At 40.2% G+C, this 18,785-nt stretch overlaps 1 protein-coding gene across 1 annotated transcript; it reads right to left on the bottom strand.

Moving 5' to 3' along the window:
* Positions 1-17,457: 17,457 nt before the first annotated feature.
* On the bottom strand, positions 17,458-18,494 carry LOC117272172 (THAP domain-containing protein 2-like). The gene is made up of 2 exons (XM_078172848.1): positions 18,415-18,494; positions 17,458-17,668 (listed from the first exon to the last, which is right to left on the bottom strand). The coding sequence occupies exons 1-2, from the start codon at positions 18,492-18,494 to the stop codon at positions 17,458-17,460; spliced, it is 291 nt and encodes a 96-aa protein (XP_078028974.1).
* Between the last annotated feature and the right edge of the window lie 291 nt (positions 18,495-18,785).

Here is an 18,785-nt window from a genome sequence, read left to right as displayed (position 1 = left end):
CCGACGCACCTTGAATCTACCGGTGCAGTCGCATCCCAAACGTTTGTATCGGACCACCAATATGAATCGGTGAATCTCCACATCCCTAGTACACAAAGAACAAGAACAAGACTTTGGACTTGAGAAAAACTGCAAGAACAGAGCCAATACTAAGTGAATAGTTTCTTAAAGAAATAACATCAGTTTTGGTAATATACTTATATAATTTAGTCATTGTGCTCTTTTTTATATGCTCTCTGTAACTGCCTCTGTTTGAAACGTGCTACATCAGAGGTTCCTAAACCTTTCAGACCATGTATCACTATGTACCAAATTAAATTTCCAAAGTGCAACTTTCTACTGCAGATATGATTTTTTCATACAATAAAAATAACTGTATCCCCCATGCAACAGCATCAGCAAGGCTAAACAACATCAACAAAATGCTACTTTATTAAAATCAAAGAATAGCCTGCATTTATAAAGTGCACTCACAAAAGAAAGAGATAATATTGTCATCTCATGGTAATCTAATATAACAAGTTACACCTTCACTAACAACAGTGACATACAAAACAGTGACATAGGGCATCATCTAATCAGATGGTCTGCATTTATAACTACTAAATTCATTGGTTACCCACACAGCAGTGACTGGTGCCAGCCCGACACAAAATACAGCAGTTAACACACACAACTATTAACCATTTACATGTTATTTATTTATTATTTTAACACAGTCTCAGGTCCCTATGCCTCCAGAAAATCCTATGCTACCAAAGCAGTCTTCCACCTCCTCCTTTTCTAAAACAGAGCCACATACAATGTCATCACCTGGTAATCTCACGCTAACGTTACAGCTTCACCAATGACAGATATAAAAACAGTGACATAATGTTAATGTTCACTGACTTTTATAACGTTACGTTAGGTCTTCAGTTCAGATTAAACAGACGCATTGCATGTTACAATCATACTTAGCCTACTTTACCTCACTTCACACACACACACACACACACACACACACACACACAGTCAAGTGTGAGTAGGTACACCTTGAGTTAAGCGCGTGCACAACCACAATAAAAAGCCATCATCAATGGAGCCCTGATACCTCGAGTCACCATGGCAACACAAGAAAAGAAGCGATCGATTTATTTCACACAAGTGGAACTGGAAGTGCTCATGAATTCGTACAGCGAACATGAACATATATTTAGAAGAAAAAGTAACACTGCTAAAGCTGCCAAGTAGAGAGAGGCAGCATGGGAGAAAATTGCTGCCCGGGTCAACACGTAAGTTTGAATGCACTCGTCCATTAATTTAACATTTAACCACACCTAATTAAAAACGTAGCTTACAGGTGAAAAAGTGGTGGAGTGGTTTTGAATAAATCTGATTTTCATGTAGGTGCAATCTCACAGGGGAGAAACGCAAGTGGAAACAACTTAAAATGAAATATAAAAACATCATTCAAACAGGTAAGGCATATTTCACTTGGTCATGATTGTGCCTTTCTTTAGTGTGATTCATATTTGATTTACTAAACAAAGTAGCTTCAGTAACCTCATTCAGTGGCTATTTCATTATGTCCTGTAGGCCACTAGTAATTTAACCCCGCCCCCCCCCCCCCCAAAAAAAAAGTGTTTCAACTTTTATGTCTGCCTCTTGCCTAATGTCCTGCTTAGTAACATTTGAGTTCTACTCGGCCAACAGAAAGAAGGCAGAGGCCCGAAAAACATGTGGAGGGCCGGCACAACCACCTCTGACAGAGGCTGAGGAGCTGGGCCTGAGCCAAAATTATGGACGACCAGTGGCTGAAGGCATCCCTGGGGGCAGCTCGTCCGAGACACTCACTCCCCTAGACAAAAGTGCCTATGTAAGATCTAAGTGTGTGTGAACAGTACAGTATAATATGCGAGTGTATGTATAGGACTTAAATGGGTCCAGTTGCAGATGGTGTAATCTGCCTTGTTCAGCCTCCAGCCACTGCCACAATAGAACACCCTGCATTTGTAAATACTCAATACTCACATCTTGCAACATATGGTAGTTTAAAATATACTGAAACAGAATGCTCTTCATCGCAGCTGGAGGAGGAGGAGGAGGAGGAGGCGGCAGAAGAGGATGTCGAAACATTGTCTGCTGCCACGGAGATTGATCCAGAGAGGCCTACAGAGGTATAGATATAGCTACTGACAGTCTTCTACCCATCCACATTTCTTTACATCTTTGTGTGGAATTTGGAGTTTGACATGTACACTGAAGTAATGGGAATTAATGCATGGACAGACAACTAGCACATTTTTATCCTTTTTAACAGAGCATGGCTGGCCATTACCAGGAGGAGGAAGGTCCATCAACCTCCACAGCACAGCTTGACACAGTGAGATGTTCAGTAAATGCCAGGTTAATTCTGCATGTAGAACTGTGGAATTTAAATGTCATCCATATGTTTCACCAGTTACCAATAAAGGAGTTGTACAGGAAGCACCTTATTAAAAAAATGGCTAAAACGGACAAAGAAATGGTGTACCTGGACCGCCAGATCAGGAAGGCAGACTTGGAAATTCAATTACTAGAACGCCAGCTGAGGTGGGTGCATTGTCAAAGGTGAAATTTGTTAATTTTTTAACAATATTACAAATACTGACTGTTGCATTTGTACTTTATAGGGAATAAAGAAGAGCAAATGAAATGTGAGTTATTTGTCTTTTATTTGACTGGTTTCAATCAGAAAAGTGATTGGGGCAAATGATATCCTTACGGCCCTTCCATCCTGGACATCTACAGGGTAGATGGGATGGTCATCCTCAGGGTCATTAACTTGTATGGCAGGGTGTTGCTCTCCTCTAATAGTGGCAATATTATGGAGAACAACACATGCCACTATAATGTCACATGCCCTCTCTGGGGGGACCCTGAGTTTACGCAGACACTGGAACCAGGATTTGAGAATGCCAAAAGTCATCTCAACCCGGGCTCTAGTCCTGCAGTGGGCCCCATTGAAACGCTGTTGGGGGCCCGGCTCAGGGTCAGGGTAAGGGGTCAGTAGAGAGGGCTGGCACAGATATCCTCGGTCCCCAAGTAGGTAGCCATCAAACTCTCCTGCAATTATAATGGATACATTTGGTTGTGTTTAAAGAGAAAGACAACGAATGATATTTGCACAAAGCTTTGGGCTACTTACCACGTGCAAATCTATTGCTCAGGCTACACTCGCGGAAGATCCGGGAATCATGGACGGAGCCTGGCCACTTGGCCTCCACTTTAGTGATTATGTGTGTTGCATCACATATGATCTTGAAAGTGCAGAGGATGACATGTTAGTTGCAGTATATTGTGATGTATAGTCTGTCGCTTTAAGATAAAAGGCTAGTTAATGTACCTGAACAATAATGCTGTGGAAGGACTTCCTATTAACATAGTCCCCCTCATTTTGTGCTGGAGCAGTGATGGGTATTTGGGTGCCATCTATGCACCCTAAGACATTGGGAAGCCCTGCAAAATAATAGCTAATTACTGATCTCAGTCTGAGGTTGCAGCAGAATGTCTCTAACATAATATTAAATATAATATACAATACAGAATATGATTTTAGAATATTGTCATTGACTTAAACAGATTTCTACATTAGTTACCTGCAATCCTGTGGAACTCCTCTTTTATGTTCCTCAGAGGTTTGTGCCCAGGGAACACCACCATTATGGGCAGCAGGCGTTTCAGAGCTATTGTCACCTTTCTGACAGCTCTACACACCGTGGCCTTTCCGATGTGTTCAGCATCACCAATATTGTATAAAAAGCTACCGTTCGCAAAAAAACGTAGCGCGATGCACAACATTTGCTCCGATGAGAGCGCACGTCCGCGGTGTGTCACATATGATATGTGTGGCCAGAGAATATTGTTCAGGTAAATGATTGAATTTAATGAGAAACGGTACCGCTCAAACAGATATTCATTTGGGAAAGACAGCACATCTGAACGGGGTCTAAAGATCCTCTCCCAGCGTAAGGCATTACGAATTAATTCTGCCTCGATATCAATCGGATTTCCTATATACGGACAACCCATGTCTGTCTGCCAGCTTGCTTCAGTAGGGAGGAGACAGGGTGAACTCAGGGTTTCTTAAAGAAAACCTGGTAGCGAGCAGGGGCCTGTATCACGAAGCGAGGTCAACCTTTCCTGGGTTACCCAGACCTACCCTGGGTTGACTAACCCTAACAATAGCAATCAGGATAATTGGCATCACGACGCTGGATATCAACTCGGTAACTCAACCCAGGGTTGCTTTATCAAGAGCCGTCAACGCGCACGCAGCGGACCAATCACAATCATTTTTTTTTTCCCATATATTTTTTATTTTATTTATAAGTTTAAGGGTATTTACAGAAAATCATATTCAGAAAATTTCATAACCCTTCCCCACCCACCCAACCCCTCACATATCAACAGGAAGGGTACAATTATCAAAACAAACAATTAAAATAAATAGCCACAATACCATAATTTAGAGAGAATGCCTGGTCTGGTTTATTAGATATTTGTAAACCAAGATATGTTAGACAGCTATCATTCCATGAAAAAGGTATATTCAGTTTGGGCATAACATCTGCAGCACCAATCACAATCATGGGAGAAGCGCAGTGTCACTGAGCGTCACTGAGCGTCCTCACAGAGCGCCATATGTGAGGAAAAAAAGTATTTCTCGTGAGGATCAGAGATTAATTCTACTAAAATATGAGGAGGAGAAAAGCAACATTACAGAAAAGGCCAACACCGTGGCAGCTGCAGGAGGAGGAAACATGCGTGGCAACGCATAACGGGATGAATAATGTTTAGTTTTAGTTTAGATTAGTTTATTTGCACGTAATGTTAAAAACAGACAGTATAAAATTTACAAGATTAAAAAAAGAAAAGTGCCGGAGAGGTTAGAAGCCACTAAGAGCTTATCAAAGAAATTCCCCTGTCAAAACATCAATGAAATCACATAATAGAGAAGAAAAAAAAACGGGTCAGGAAAGAAGAAATAGAGGAGGAGATAGGGAAAAATCAAGACAAAACAAGGTAGCAAATAAAATGATATGTAGGTTAAATTACTCATCGCTGGTTCAAGTAGCTACAGTACCTGTACCTGTACATCTGACACTGATCACACCCTTGAATCCCATGAAATCAATGCTGTGCAGATGAATTGCGTGTATTACAATTATCGTCTAATATCATTGCGTCTGATAAATTGGTCTTCTTTGTCATAACGTTATATATGCTACAATAAACTTAAAGCTGACGCCACAATTAAATCATATCAACACCAAATTGATAGTCTGAATAAAATCATCCTGATATTGAGCTGTGTTAGAAATTAACAGCTGCGCAAAAATATACTTAGTCTCCCTCTTTAAAAAACAAAAAGGAAAATCCCTCAAACACCATGAAGTGTAGACATGATAGGCTACTTTCCACATTTCCAGCAGCAAAGCTGTCAATTAGGCCCATTATCTTTAACAGGGATCATTTCCTCCAACAGCAAAAAATGTTGACACTAATTAATGGTGCTATTAAGTATCCGCAAATGATCAGTTTCTTTCTTATGAAGGGGTGGGATGAAATTTCGACTTCTTTCAACTCCTTTTTGAACAATCTTTTCATTGTCTGTTGTTGTTGCTTTCTTTTCTTTTTTAATGTTCAAAATAAACTTTCAAATCAAAATCAATCAAATGAATTAAACTTCCCGTCATGACTGGGCTGCATTTCTGTCAGCGGAATCATTTTTTTCCGAACAGCTGATTGGCCAGTGGGTGGTGCTTTTTATAGGATCAGATTCAACCCTGGACTTACCCTGCTCCGGAGCAGGATAGCCGTTCAGAGTAAGTTACCATGGTGATCTACCCCGTTAAGAACTGAACTGGCTTGGGGAGACCGAAAACCCAGGGTTAACCCTGAAGTTACCTCGCTAAGACATTAATCCTGCTTCGTGATAGAGGCCCCAGGTTAGGTTCACAGAGTCAGTTGCCATGGTGATTGACTCAGAGTTTGACTTACCTCTCTTTCTGGAACTGAAAACCCAGAGTTTCCCTCATTTCAGGGTTAACATACTCTGAGTTTTCACTAAACCCCTCAGTTCACACAAAATACATAAGTTCATACACAACATACCATTTAACGCGGCCGCTGGTCTCCTCTTCTCTCCTTTTTGCCGCCTCTAGATTGTTATTGTTGATGCTGCTGCGTCTGGTCGTGCTTCCTGATAACGTCTGTACGTCTTAAGCTGCATTCACACCAAACACGAATTCACAAATTCGCGCGTCAAGATTACATACAAAGTCAATGCAAAGACGCGATTAGATGCGAATTCGCGCCGGGTGGCACAATGGACACGTCTCGCGACACGATGGACGTGATAGAGGCGTCTAGCGCGGTGCGATAGACGCGAAATTCGCGTCCAACGCCTCATCGCTCGAGTTGAAAATATTGAACTTTTGAGGCGAATTCGCGTGAGATTCTCCCGAGGAGAATCTCACAACAATAAAGTGCTACTCACCGGAGACAGATGGACAGACGCTCCGCAGCTGAAATGGAGCACCTATAGTTGATGTCCTGCCGGGAGATCCTGGCGCCAACCCTCGCCAACAGGTCCTCAAACTGGGCCCCAGTCAGCCTGAAGTACCGCTGAAAGCGGCTATCATCCAGACGGAGTTCCTGGAGGAGGTGGTGAAACCCGAGCTGGATGCGCTTCTGCAGGATAGGGTGAACCCAAAAACGATGGCCATCCGACGCATCTGGGACTTCCAGAGCAGGTACAAAGCAGCAATGGTGGTTATCTCAGCCATGGTCGTCAGTGGCTACCCGGAGCTATATAATACTACCTGTCTACCGCAACAAAAAGGAGCAGGCTTTGGTGAAAGTCGCCGAGGAGACTGGTCTACTTGGTAAGTTCTGTAAATATGTGTCTTTAATTAGTTTGCCGAATGGTTGTACTATGAATGTTAGCACTAGCTTAGCTCCAGTTAGCACAGCCGGCTTCCCCGCTACTCGCGCGAATGACGCCATAACGCAAATTAACAAAATGGTCCAGCGTCCAAACTCATAGATATATATACATAGATGCCGCACCCTGGCTTGTGGGCTGTGTCAATACCGCCACCATCTTGCCTAGGTGCTCTGACCGGTTCAGACCCGTGTCAGACTCCGCAAAAATGCCACATTTTTGCTCTGCATTTGGGTATACGAACGAAAGAAGTGTTAAAACCAAGCAGAAGGGAATAACATTCCACAGGTAAGAAGTTGTTTTACAATATTTTGCTGTTACGAACATGTTTAATGAGATATATATCTCAAAAAGTGATCCTTCTTTTAAGCTAATCAAGTAAAGTAACAGTCCTGATCTGGTCCTAATGCCAAATTAAGCTAACGCTATGTCACACAACTTAAAGGAAAAAGGTTAACCTTTATATAATAACGTTATTACTTATAAAATTATGATGCTTTGTCAAATAGCTATGTCGGTGTATGTGTTATTCCAAATTGTCAACTATCTGTTTCATGGCACCAACGTGACATAACGCAGTATAATGTTAGTAGTTAACTTGTGGCTGGAATTGTAACTACAAATGATGTGGAACTGCGTTTTTCTGACACTCTTATTTTGTGTGTAGTTTCCCAAAAAACATAGATAGGAGACGGGCATAGGTAGCAGCAGTGAGGACTTTGTCCCAAGTGACTCCTCAGTCATCTGCAGCTGTCACTTCAGACCTGAGGACTTCGACAGGACTGGGCAGACTCCTAAAAATAATACTAGGTACTGTACACTGTATTTTTTGTAAATATGACCTAATAATGTAAACAGTTCTGTGTCCAGGCTCCCATGAGCACTGTGATGTTATCCATATGAGATTAAAGCAAAATTTTGTGTAAACATGCAGCTCTAAGTCATTTATTTTCACTTGTACAAAACCAACATTTGTTAATCAGAATGTGTAACTACACTGCAGCTCGGCACAACCCTGCTGATACACTATTTTTGGCACATTGTGTGACTTAAAATGTGAATAAACATTTATAATCAAAATTAATAATTAAATGACATCATGGTGGGCATTGTACATCTAGTAAGAAAAAATAATATTTATTACATGGGGAAAGTTTAGTTTAAATGTGTTGTACAACTATAACTGTTACTTTATCTACATAAGATCAAATATTTTGGTATGAAAAGCTGCATTTTTTATTTAACCAAGTATCCTGTATCATAACTACATGTTTGACAATTGTAACAAACCAAACCGCATGAAAATCGGTTGAGAATTCAGCGAGTAATGATGATTTTAATCATAAATAGTCTCCTGCCTCAATAGACATACATGCATTAGGCAGCGCGGCTCCACCTGGGCAAGATGGCGGCTGCGTTGACGTATCGCTCCAATGAGGAGCACCGTTGAATGCGGCATCTACGTATATATATCTATGGTCCAAACTGAGTAATTCGCTTCACTTGCGCCCGGTGTGAACGCAGCTTTACGACGTCTTCTCTGGCGATGCGTTTACTGACTACCGTAATAACTGGTGTTTGAGTTTACATGCGTTTTTCCCCCATTCAATGTCAAAATCGGGGACATTTTTGGGGACAGCTTTTACCAGGGACAGGTCACCCAAATCGGGGGCTGTCCCCAGAAATTGGGGACGTCTGGTCACCATAAGTTAAGCATCATATTGCTGTGGACTCTTACTTATGTTAAATAATAAATAAAAAAAAACAACAACATATGGTTCTTGTGTACTATTAATTCTAGTGGCTTCAACTTTGTTTTTTCTTTGCTGTTGAGCAACTTTTCAAAAAACTTTTCAGCCCGTGTTTCAAACTGAAAGCCTTCCAGAGGCTCGAAGAACAGAATCCCTAACTTTTTTGGTAGCCGTTCAGTTTGAAAATCCTCAGGAAAGGTTCACTTCTATTGCAATTAGTTTAACACCAAATTATAATGCGTATAAACAGTATTTCTGTTAGCATATGTGATCATCAGAGCAATAGAGTCGAGAGTGTGACATCTTTTTGTACTAATGGGATTACTGCTGTGGAAATATAAAATATTCTGAATTCACCATGTGAGCCATTGGTAATTCCACCCCCGCTGAATGTTGTTAACATTGTGGTCTTTATTTGCTGGGCAAGCAAGTCAGCTCCTGAGTTGACAACAGTTAACTTCTGTAGCGTCAGCCTGTGGTAATGTACTGTAAAGTCAAAGATTACACACTTCAGGACCATTAAACTGATCTGTAAGCAGTTGTCTTTGCATGCTGCCAGTGAAATATGCCCCAGATGGCTCAAAATAACGTGTGTTAATACAATACTGTGCTGCTAAACAAGCTGTTAGTTTTTGAAATCCATTTATTGAACTGGTCTAAAAAGTGGCTGAATTATCACACAGATAAAAACCTCACAGACACTCATATTGTGAATGTTATTGATGTGGTCTTCATAACAGATTGTCACATAATCCGCCCCCTGATTCCTAACAATCCCCCTCCACTTTGCACCAATCAGAGCAGAAAATTGTAGTAAAATGAAATTTAAATAAATAACTGTGCCAGCATCTGCCACAGCAGCATGCAGGGATGTTTCTTCCAACTGACTGAATAGAAATGCATCAAGCAATAAAAAGCAAGGGAGAAAAATCATGTTTGCTCTTGTCTTCCCGCGTCTGATGGGAGCGTTGAGCTGTCAGTAAGGGGGTTTAGGAGGGAAGAGGATAAAGGCAGCTCTAAGCTTATTAAAACACGAAGGTGTTGAATAGCTAGATTATAAGAACTCCTCCCTAATTTCACAAGCAAAGCAGAAACAGTGCCGTTAGTGTAGACCAGATACGCCGCAAACTGGTATTAAGCTTCTATCATCATTCAGCAGGCCACTTTTTCATTTGCACTATCTCTTTCACACCAGTTAGAGGGGAGAGGAGAACTCTCAAGGCATTGTATTTTTCCCCTCTTTGACTTAGTTTGGTCCATTTTGTCTCTCTCTTCCCCATCCTCACCCCGTGTCTCCTCTGTGTCTCAACATCTAAATCAGACATTTAAGCAGTGAGCAGCGGTTGCTGCTACAGTTTAGCTCTGTCTATAACTGGAGGCAGAGATGAGAGCAGCCGCTACGTCAGGGACAAATAATTGCAGCAAACTTTTCTGTCAATTTCTTTGGTAAAGTCGCAGTGAAAGACAGAAGAGCTGCAGCTTCAGGGCTTCTGCATGGCAACTATGTTCCCATTAAATAAAACCTTTTTGCACCATCAAGTGAGCAACCTCAACACGATGATATGTACTTTGACTTTATCATACTGGGTCTTGATATTTCAGAAAAATGCTGAATTTGCACAAGGCTTGTAAAATGTCTTGTTATTCCATTGTCATAGGATCCCTATGGACCTTTGAATGCTGTCTCTCTGCTCAAGCATTTGTTGGTTGTTGTTCACTTATAGTATCCGCAATTTACATGTAGGATGAAAGTGCATTAAATCACATGGGTGTTTGTGTATTATATGTACACATGTGCATGTGTGCCATTAACTTCAAAGTCTGCCTTTTTTCTTTTTTTCAAAAATTAGGCACATTCTGTCTTTAAAAGATGCAGGGAAAAGAGCATTTGTTACTTCTAAGCACTAGCTAGATAATTCCTGATTATCAGGTTGGTTCAATAAGTCTCTAAAACCCTCCAGTTTATTCAGAACGGCACTGTACTGAAAAGAACTTGTCTCTCTGCACTGGCTCCCTGTAAAATCTAGAGTTGAATTTAAAATTGCTTTCCTCACCGACAAATCTCTAAATGGTCAGGATCCATCATATTTAAGAGAATTCATAGCGCCTTTTTATCCCACTAGAGCACTGCGCTCCGAGAATGCAGGGTTACTTGCAGTTCCATGAGTCTCTAAAAGCAGAATTGGAGCCAGAGTCTTTAGCTATCAGGCTCCTCTCCTGTGGAATTATTTTCCAGTTTTGGTCCGGGAGGCAGACAAACCACCCCTACACCCTTTCTCCACCTACTTTAACTCTGTTTCCGCATTCATGTAGAGGGTCCGCCACACTGAGTGGCATCCAAAACCAACAAGTGAGAAGTGGAAGTGAGTTATAAAACCCTCTGACAATGAGCCTGCACCGGTGCCGACTTTCTGACCTTTGCCATGCTGTATTGTGTTTGTCATGGAAGATGCTCCGTACAAATAAAGTTCCACAACTTCCCATACAAACATGAACTGCTCAAAATAAGACAGACATTTATTTGCTGATTGTCATACAGACATTAACATCTTGAAAGCTACATTATATAAAGGATAAAATACATCCTTTTCTCGTCGCTAGAAAACAGTCAAGTTCATTTAACTGTAGTGCTGTAAATTTACAAGACTGTTACAGAGTGAAAAGCCTAAAATGTGTTTACAAAAAAAAGGAAAAGAAAAGAAATGCTACCAAAGGAACTTAGGAGTAAGTTGTATTTGTATTTATTATTTTTTTATGTATTAGTTTATCAAGTTACCTCTTTTAATGGTTAAAACATAATATACAAAAATTAACAGATGCATTAAAAATGCACAGATTGTAAATGGGGTTAAATGTGATTTGTGATATTGGGCTTTCTAGATAAAACTGAAGTGAATTAAACTGCACAAACACATGCCTGCAAAAAGCAAAAACCTTGTGTGATTGCATGTTTTATACCTCTCATTTTAAATGAAACATGGGTTTAGGAGGACTGTTTAAAAAAAAACTGTTGACATCAGCATTTAATTTCGGTTAATTATCAGTGCAGAATTTAAAGGGCCAGTTTGTAATATTTGGCATGGTTTATTGTCAATCTGAATCTGAATCTGAATATTCTACCCATTAATATGTTTATACAAGTGTATGATCGCTATAAAATAAAATTGTTTTTGTTTGGTTTTCGTAGCCTTATAATTATGCTTTTATATATATACATATATATATATATATATATATATATATATATATATATATATATATATATATAGCAAGGGCCTTGCTTTAGAGAGGTCGCCATCTTGCACCGCCATGTATGTACGGCAGCCCGAGTGGACAATCCAGCCAGCCAGAGAACGCGTTTCGCGTGTATAAATGAACCAACGAAGACAGCGGAAGGAAGGAAGAAGGAGGAGGAAACAGCAGAGAGTGTTAGTAGTTCATCGATAGAGAGTAGTGAAAAGTTTCTTTAGTTATAAAGTTTGCGAATGGACCACACTTACCACGCAACAGGAGAGAATGAACCCGAACCGTCATCTGCGTGGAAAAGAAGACGCAGCTTCACTCCTTGTGATGCACTCTCTGCAGCGCTTTTCCTCCTGGTGATATATCTCCCCAACGATGGTAGCACCGAATCCCATTCTGTGCATTCAGCCTCTCTTCTCACCCGCTCAGCATCAAACACATGGAGTTCCTCATCTGTATGCTCCGGCTCAAACAGGTATGGCTCTGGGTCTGTGTCCGCTACAAGAAACTCTTCAAAATCGCGTTCAAAGTCGTCCATTTCAGCTACTATAGTCCGAAGATATTGCTAGACTAAATAAACAGCTGAGCTCTGTTACCGGCTACGCTGTCAGTCAGTGTGCAGGCTGGAGATTAGCGGAGCAGAGAGGGTCCCCACTCGAAATGGTAAACGAGTATGTGTGTAAAGTTATGAAGTGTGTCTGTTACGCCAGAAGAGTCAGAGTTTGGGACGGAGTCTTTTACCCCCTGGAGTGTTACCGGAGTTTCTGGAGTGCTCAAATAAACGGGCCTTTTTCCCGAACGCTCCTCTGGTCTCCTGCTCGTGAGGGATTCATTACAATATCGTAACATGGTTTAGATTTCTAAATAAATATTCACCTCGTCGCTAGATAGACCTACTCCTGAAAAACTTGTGCGCAAGGCTTTTTGTCCCTACGAGGCCACCGTCATTTACCCGACAGGAGGGGTGAGCGAGTGAGCCTTGCAATCTAGAATTTGACCACTGATGTCACTGTTTTCAACCCATTTTACACACTGGGCCTTTAAAGGCTGCCAAAGTAAAATTTACCATTTGCAGCCCCATAGGCTTAAATATTGTATAATTCTCTAAGATTGTAGAGGACCTAACTTGTGTTAACTTGTGAAATGTATCTTACGGTACCTTCTGAAGCACCCTGCTGTGCATATTGTTTCCTTATTGAAACATATACTGAGTCTTTTAAGCATCCAGTTTGTGTGATTTTATATTTGCTAACACAGCTGGCTTATCTGTCTCACCAGTTCTGTCACAGGCAGATATTACACATGCCTTTCTGCCATAGAATTCTGTTATCATCCAAAATCATTAAGCACATTAAAGAGGCATGCTGTTGCACTGGCTGACATATTCCTTCATTACAGTGAACAGTGTGGTTTATTCCTCTCAGCTGTCAAACTAGCTAGACCACAAATGCAGTCACAAAGTTGTTGTAAAATAAAGTGCCCCTGCTTATTGTAATGAAGGAGTATGTCACCCAGTGCAACACGATATGGCTCTTGTAGGTATTTGTAATTGTTTTGGGAACAGCAGTTTAGTTCTGTGGCATGTAAAGATAAGCTATATTGCCTGTCGACATCATATTCATTAAAAAGTTAATTGCATCTGCTGGCAGAGGTAAAATGAATGGCAGTATGTAACCAAAAAAGACCACAGCATTTTAAATGTGACAGCATTTTCGCTTAACATGGCTCTAGGGATGGCAGTGATGTCTGGTCCACTACTTTGGTGGAGAATGAATTATTTCTAAAACTACTTAATAGATTGCCATGAAATATACAGATATTCATGGTCACGAGAGCATGAAGCTTACTGCATTCAGTAATACTCTGACTTTGCATTTAATGCCACCTGCACATCAAAGTTTCCATTTACCCTGTGAAATATCTGTATATCTAATTGATTACTTGGTACAAATTTCAACCTGTTGTCATTCCCAGGTCATCAAATACTGATGCTTTCTCAAGCCCCTCTGCAACTTACAGTGATGTGCAGGCCACCATTTAACAAATCTATTTGATGCACAATGGAAACATGTTTATGTTGTCAATCAGTTGCTGTTAGGTAAAGACATCAAACTACATGGATAGGTTTAGAACAAACATCATGTTTTGAGTAAAAATATGTTTCCCACGCAACATAACGTGACCCATCACTGTGGATCAATTTATCGATTCAATGATAAACAATCCAGTATGATCAATGCAAAGTGCATACAGGGCCCTATTTCAGACAGAAGGCTCAACAAACTCTGAGCCTAATCCCGATCTGCAAGTTGACTGAGCCTGAGCTGGGTGAGTTCAATGTGGGCGGAGTCAAACTTTTGACACCGCCCACTCCCTACGGTGTCCGAAGAGGGACAATAAACCATAATGAATGTGGCGAAATGCAGGGATGAACACAATGAACTTAATCTGTGGTTTTACTAATTGAGATACTTTTTTAATGTTATCAAAGTTACTCAGTACTTGAGTAGTTTTTTCACCAAATACTCTTTTACTCTTACTCAAGTAATTATTTGGATGACTATTTTTTCCTTTTACTTGAGTAATATTGTTCTAAAGTATCAGTACTCTTACTTGAATACAATATTTGGCTACTCTACACACCTCTGCTCTATATATAAAAAAAGAATAGACATGACAGGTATGATTACAAAGCCATAAAATATTGACAATGCATTCAATTTCATTCTTGCACTCTGATTAGTCTCTTAGAAGACTAAGAACACTAGCGTTATGTATCGTTGTAGTGCATATACCACCGAATGCACTCTGATATTAGTATGAGACCAGTTCGGTGTTGTGAACAAGCTCGCACACACATGTAATTAAAACGTTAGCATAGCTAAATAGCACCTACTTGCACGTAAGCTAACGTTAGCTGTTTAATTGCACACATGCTTAAAAGTTAGTTTAAATATAACATTAGCTCACGTACAGCTAATTCACATCACCTAACGGCACACCTAAAAGTTTATAAACAATATTATAAAAGTCACACTTACTTCCATTATTTATTTATTTTATTTTTTTATCTCAAGCAGGCGTCAGAACCGAGGAAGGGGATGCATGCATAGACATATAGGGTAGACTGAGTACAGTTGAGACACTTTTTGCTTCTCCATTTTTGAACAGATATTGCACAAAAACTATACACTGAAAATAAGTGATTTTTCATATGCAGTTTAATTTGTTTGAATGCTAAGTTATTATTGATGAATATCATTTATAAGTTGTTTATTTCTTCCACAATCAGGTCATAAACATGAGGTGCATTTTTACCAACTACACCCCATATGTGTACAGTTGACCATGGTACAGTTGAGACATCAATTGTAAATGCAATAAACTTCAAAAAAAAAATGACAATTTGACAAGATATTTCAATATAAATTCATTCCTCTTTATTGAAATTAAAAACAATGGAATATTATTGTCAACAAGCAATAATAAAACACCAACAATGCCTACAATGTCAACACTAAAAATAGGCTAAACAAGAAGTTATGACACGCAACTGAGTGGTCATGTGGGGCTAGGCTCTGGCGCCGGTGGTGGTGTTTAGTTTTTATTTTACAAAACTAAACAACAAACAACAAAGAAAAAACATAAACATTGATTCACTCCTCACAGTGATGGCATATGTAGTTTTGGCGAGCTTTGTGGTCCTAGCTCTGAAGCGGGGCATCCTGCAATAGGCATAGCACAAGAAGACAAACATAAACAAAAAAGTCCATATAGGCTACACAACATAGCTAACACACACACACTGCATGCCTTTTTATTTCTGAACTCTGAAGTAGGCTAGGCTACACATCCCATAAAGGCTGTATCAACTCTATCCGTTCTACCACCTTGCCTATTACACCACACGCTAAATTATCCTTATATCATTCATGGTTAAAAAGATGTCCATTAATATAACACAGTTCAAGTATCACAAATATTAAATTTTATTTTCATTTTCTTTGTTTGTGGTCTTATTATGACTTATAACCTGTTATCTTTACGCTGCACAACTTAACAGCATGTGATGTAATAGACCTCTATCACGGGTAACCACCTTGTGTATTTCTCTAGATTATGCAGTGACCTAACATGCTAGGATAGCACGAAATATGTGAGTTTTTAGGGCACAGAATAATGTTTGCAATGATGTAAGTTATGTTTGATGGTCACAAAAGGATAATAAGCTATTCATTGTGGAAGGGATATGGTAAAGTGAAATTCTTACCTTAGTAAAAAGACTTTTGCTGATATCTTCAGACTGGAGATGCTAACACTCTTCAAATTTCCCACCACCAAAGAGGATGCTGATACGCATGTGCTGAGTAAAAATCACGGCTCAGGCTTGCAGCGCAGGCAAGATATTTAGGGTGGTTTAACTGTCTCAACTATACTCAGTCTACCCTACGTAGACGCCGCATTGAGTGGGTTTGCTGCTGCGATATGTCAATGTCGCCGCCATATTGGATGTGGCAAGGCTGCGCTGTAAACTAATACAAGTATGTAAGTAAATGGACTTAATTTCATAAAGCGCCTTTCTACAAAGAAATTTACGTTAATGCCTGTTGTTTATTCATTCTCACACGCACTAATATACTTGGGAAACAGTTAGGCACCAAAAACAACGTATTTGATCTTCTCAAATGGCTAAGATAAGAACTTTATTCATCCCACACAGGAGTAATTCATGTTACATCAGCTATATAGCTTGTCTTTCAGCTCTTCATTTATGAGTTTCTTTCCTCTGAGATCCTCCAGAAGACTGCACACAGTGTTCTTTGCCCTCCTTTCTCAAGACATCACTAAGTCTGGCCCTCAGATCATCAGGTGATGAAGGCAGGACATAGGAGTGGTCCTAGTAGAAACAAAGGGTGAAAATATTATAACTCGTGTTTATATTACACTTACTCAATCACCCAGTCACAGTCAGTCACATCTTTGATAGTACAAAGTGATGTCAACTGTCCCACATTCTTAATCTCATAACTCCACATTTGTTCTGCCAGCACTGTGTGTGTGCATGTGTGTGTGTGTGTGTGTGTGTGTGTGTGTCAGGGATACACATTCATCACTGACATGTTTCATGTATGTGCATATGTGTACGTGAGTATGTCTGAAAATAGTGACAGAGTGGGAGATGACAAGAGATTTGAACATAACAAGGATCATGATGCTCACAACTATTTGAGGCATGTCTATGTGGTACTCACAACACTGGGTACAGGCAGGGGTTCATCAGTGTCTTGGACAAGCTGGGAACAGTCCACTGCCAGAGTCTCTTGAGCCTTCTTTGAGGTCTCAGTTGTCCTGGTAGCAACAGGCTAAAGTGAAGGATACAATATTTTAATTTTATCACAGTGTATTATTACAAAATACATAATTGATTCCTTCACACTCAGAAAAGAAAAAAAATCAGCATGGTATGGCATTCATTTATTTAAACCTTACAGCCTATGGTGATATACATACCCTCTGGAGGTGAGCTGGGAAACTAAAGACAGAAGGGACAGCTCCATCTCTGATCCTGACTGTCTGACCTGTTCTGTCAAAGTCCTCCGGCTTGAAATGCTCACTGCAGAGCATGGATGATGAGCTAGCAGAAAACCCTTTCCTCCGGAGAGCTACTTCCCACTGTTTCCACCAAGCAGTATCTTTGGGAAACCTACATAGTATGACAAAAGTTAGTCAAGCAAATAACAGCAATCTTACTAAAATGTTTGGAGCAATTGAATAAGTTTAAGTTTATTTACTTTATTAATCCCCTTGAGGAGAAATTCAATGTTTTCACTCTTGCTTGTCAATTACACACAGGTCCGAAAAACACACATGCACAAACAGGACCTATACATGCACAAAGTAGAGAGATGTCAGAGTGAGGGGGCTGCCCTTGGTGAGGCGCCCCGAGCGGCTGGGGGGTTCGGTGCCTTGCTCAAGGGCACCTCGGCAGTGCCCAGGAGGTGAACTGGCCCCTCTCCAGCCACCAGTCCACGCTCCATATTTTGGACGGGGACTTGAACAGGCGACCCTCTGGTTCCCAACCCAAGTCCCTATGGACTGAGCTACTGCCGAAAATAAGAATGATGACTTCATTGTTTGAAGGTGGGTTTGACCACGCTAATTCATTGTTTATGTTCTGGTAATGTAAGATTGTTCTTCCTTCTGTTCCTTTCCGACTATGGATGTGTAAACTGAGTTGTTAAATTATTAGGTGTATATGTTTTGATGAAAATATATACTACCATGAGCAGAATAAATTAAAATAAATGAATGAAATGAATGAATGAATTGTGCGCAGGAATACAGTGTTTTCCACAACATCGGCAAATTATGCTCTCAAAACGATGTTATAATGGCCAAATCATGCAGTATATGGGCCAAATACTATCAAAGTTAATTGTTAAGTCTTACCTGTGAAAGGTTATTCCCTGGGATTTGGTTTGGACAGTAACACGATTCGCACACTTCCATGCAGCACATGGATGAGGCATGAATTGCAGTGGCAGAAAGTGGAGTTAAAAACAGAGCCACTTATTTCATCCCAACTGAATCAGAGATTTTAATGACAGCGAATGAAGTCTTCGAACATGAAAAAAAAAATCTATTACGGCAGCTGCAGCTAACAGCATGAGGTGGGACGGGAAAAAATTGCAGAGCTCGTCCATAGTTAATGTGAAGTGACGTGATGTGTTAATGTGTCTAATATACAGAAAAATAGAAACATTTAACAAGTAAACAATGTTCATATATTTTTTTTATATATATATAATATAATATTCTAA

This window comes from Epinephelus lanceolatus, chromosome 12 (assembly GCF_041903045.1).
Source record: "Epinephelus lanceolatus isolate andai-2023 chromosome 12, ASM4190304v1, whole genome shotgun sequence".
NCBI lineage: Eukaryota > Metazoa > Chordata > Actinopteri > Perciformes > Serranidae > Epinephelus > Epinephelus lanceolatus.
This window is presented reverse-complemented; position numbering and strand designations above follow the sequence as displayed.

Coding starts and splice junctions, on each gene's coding strand:
- LOC117272172 (XM_078172848.1), bottom strand. CDS start 18,494: ATGCCTCATCCATGTGCTGCATGGAAGTGTGCGAATCGTGTTACTGTC. Junction 17,669..18,414: donor CAGGGAATAACCTTTCACAG/GTAAGACTTAAC, acceptor CATACTATGTAG/GTTTCCCAAAGATACTGCTT.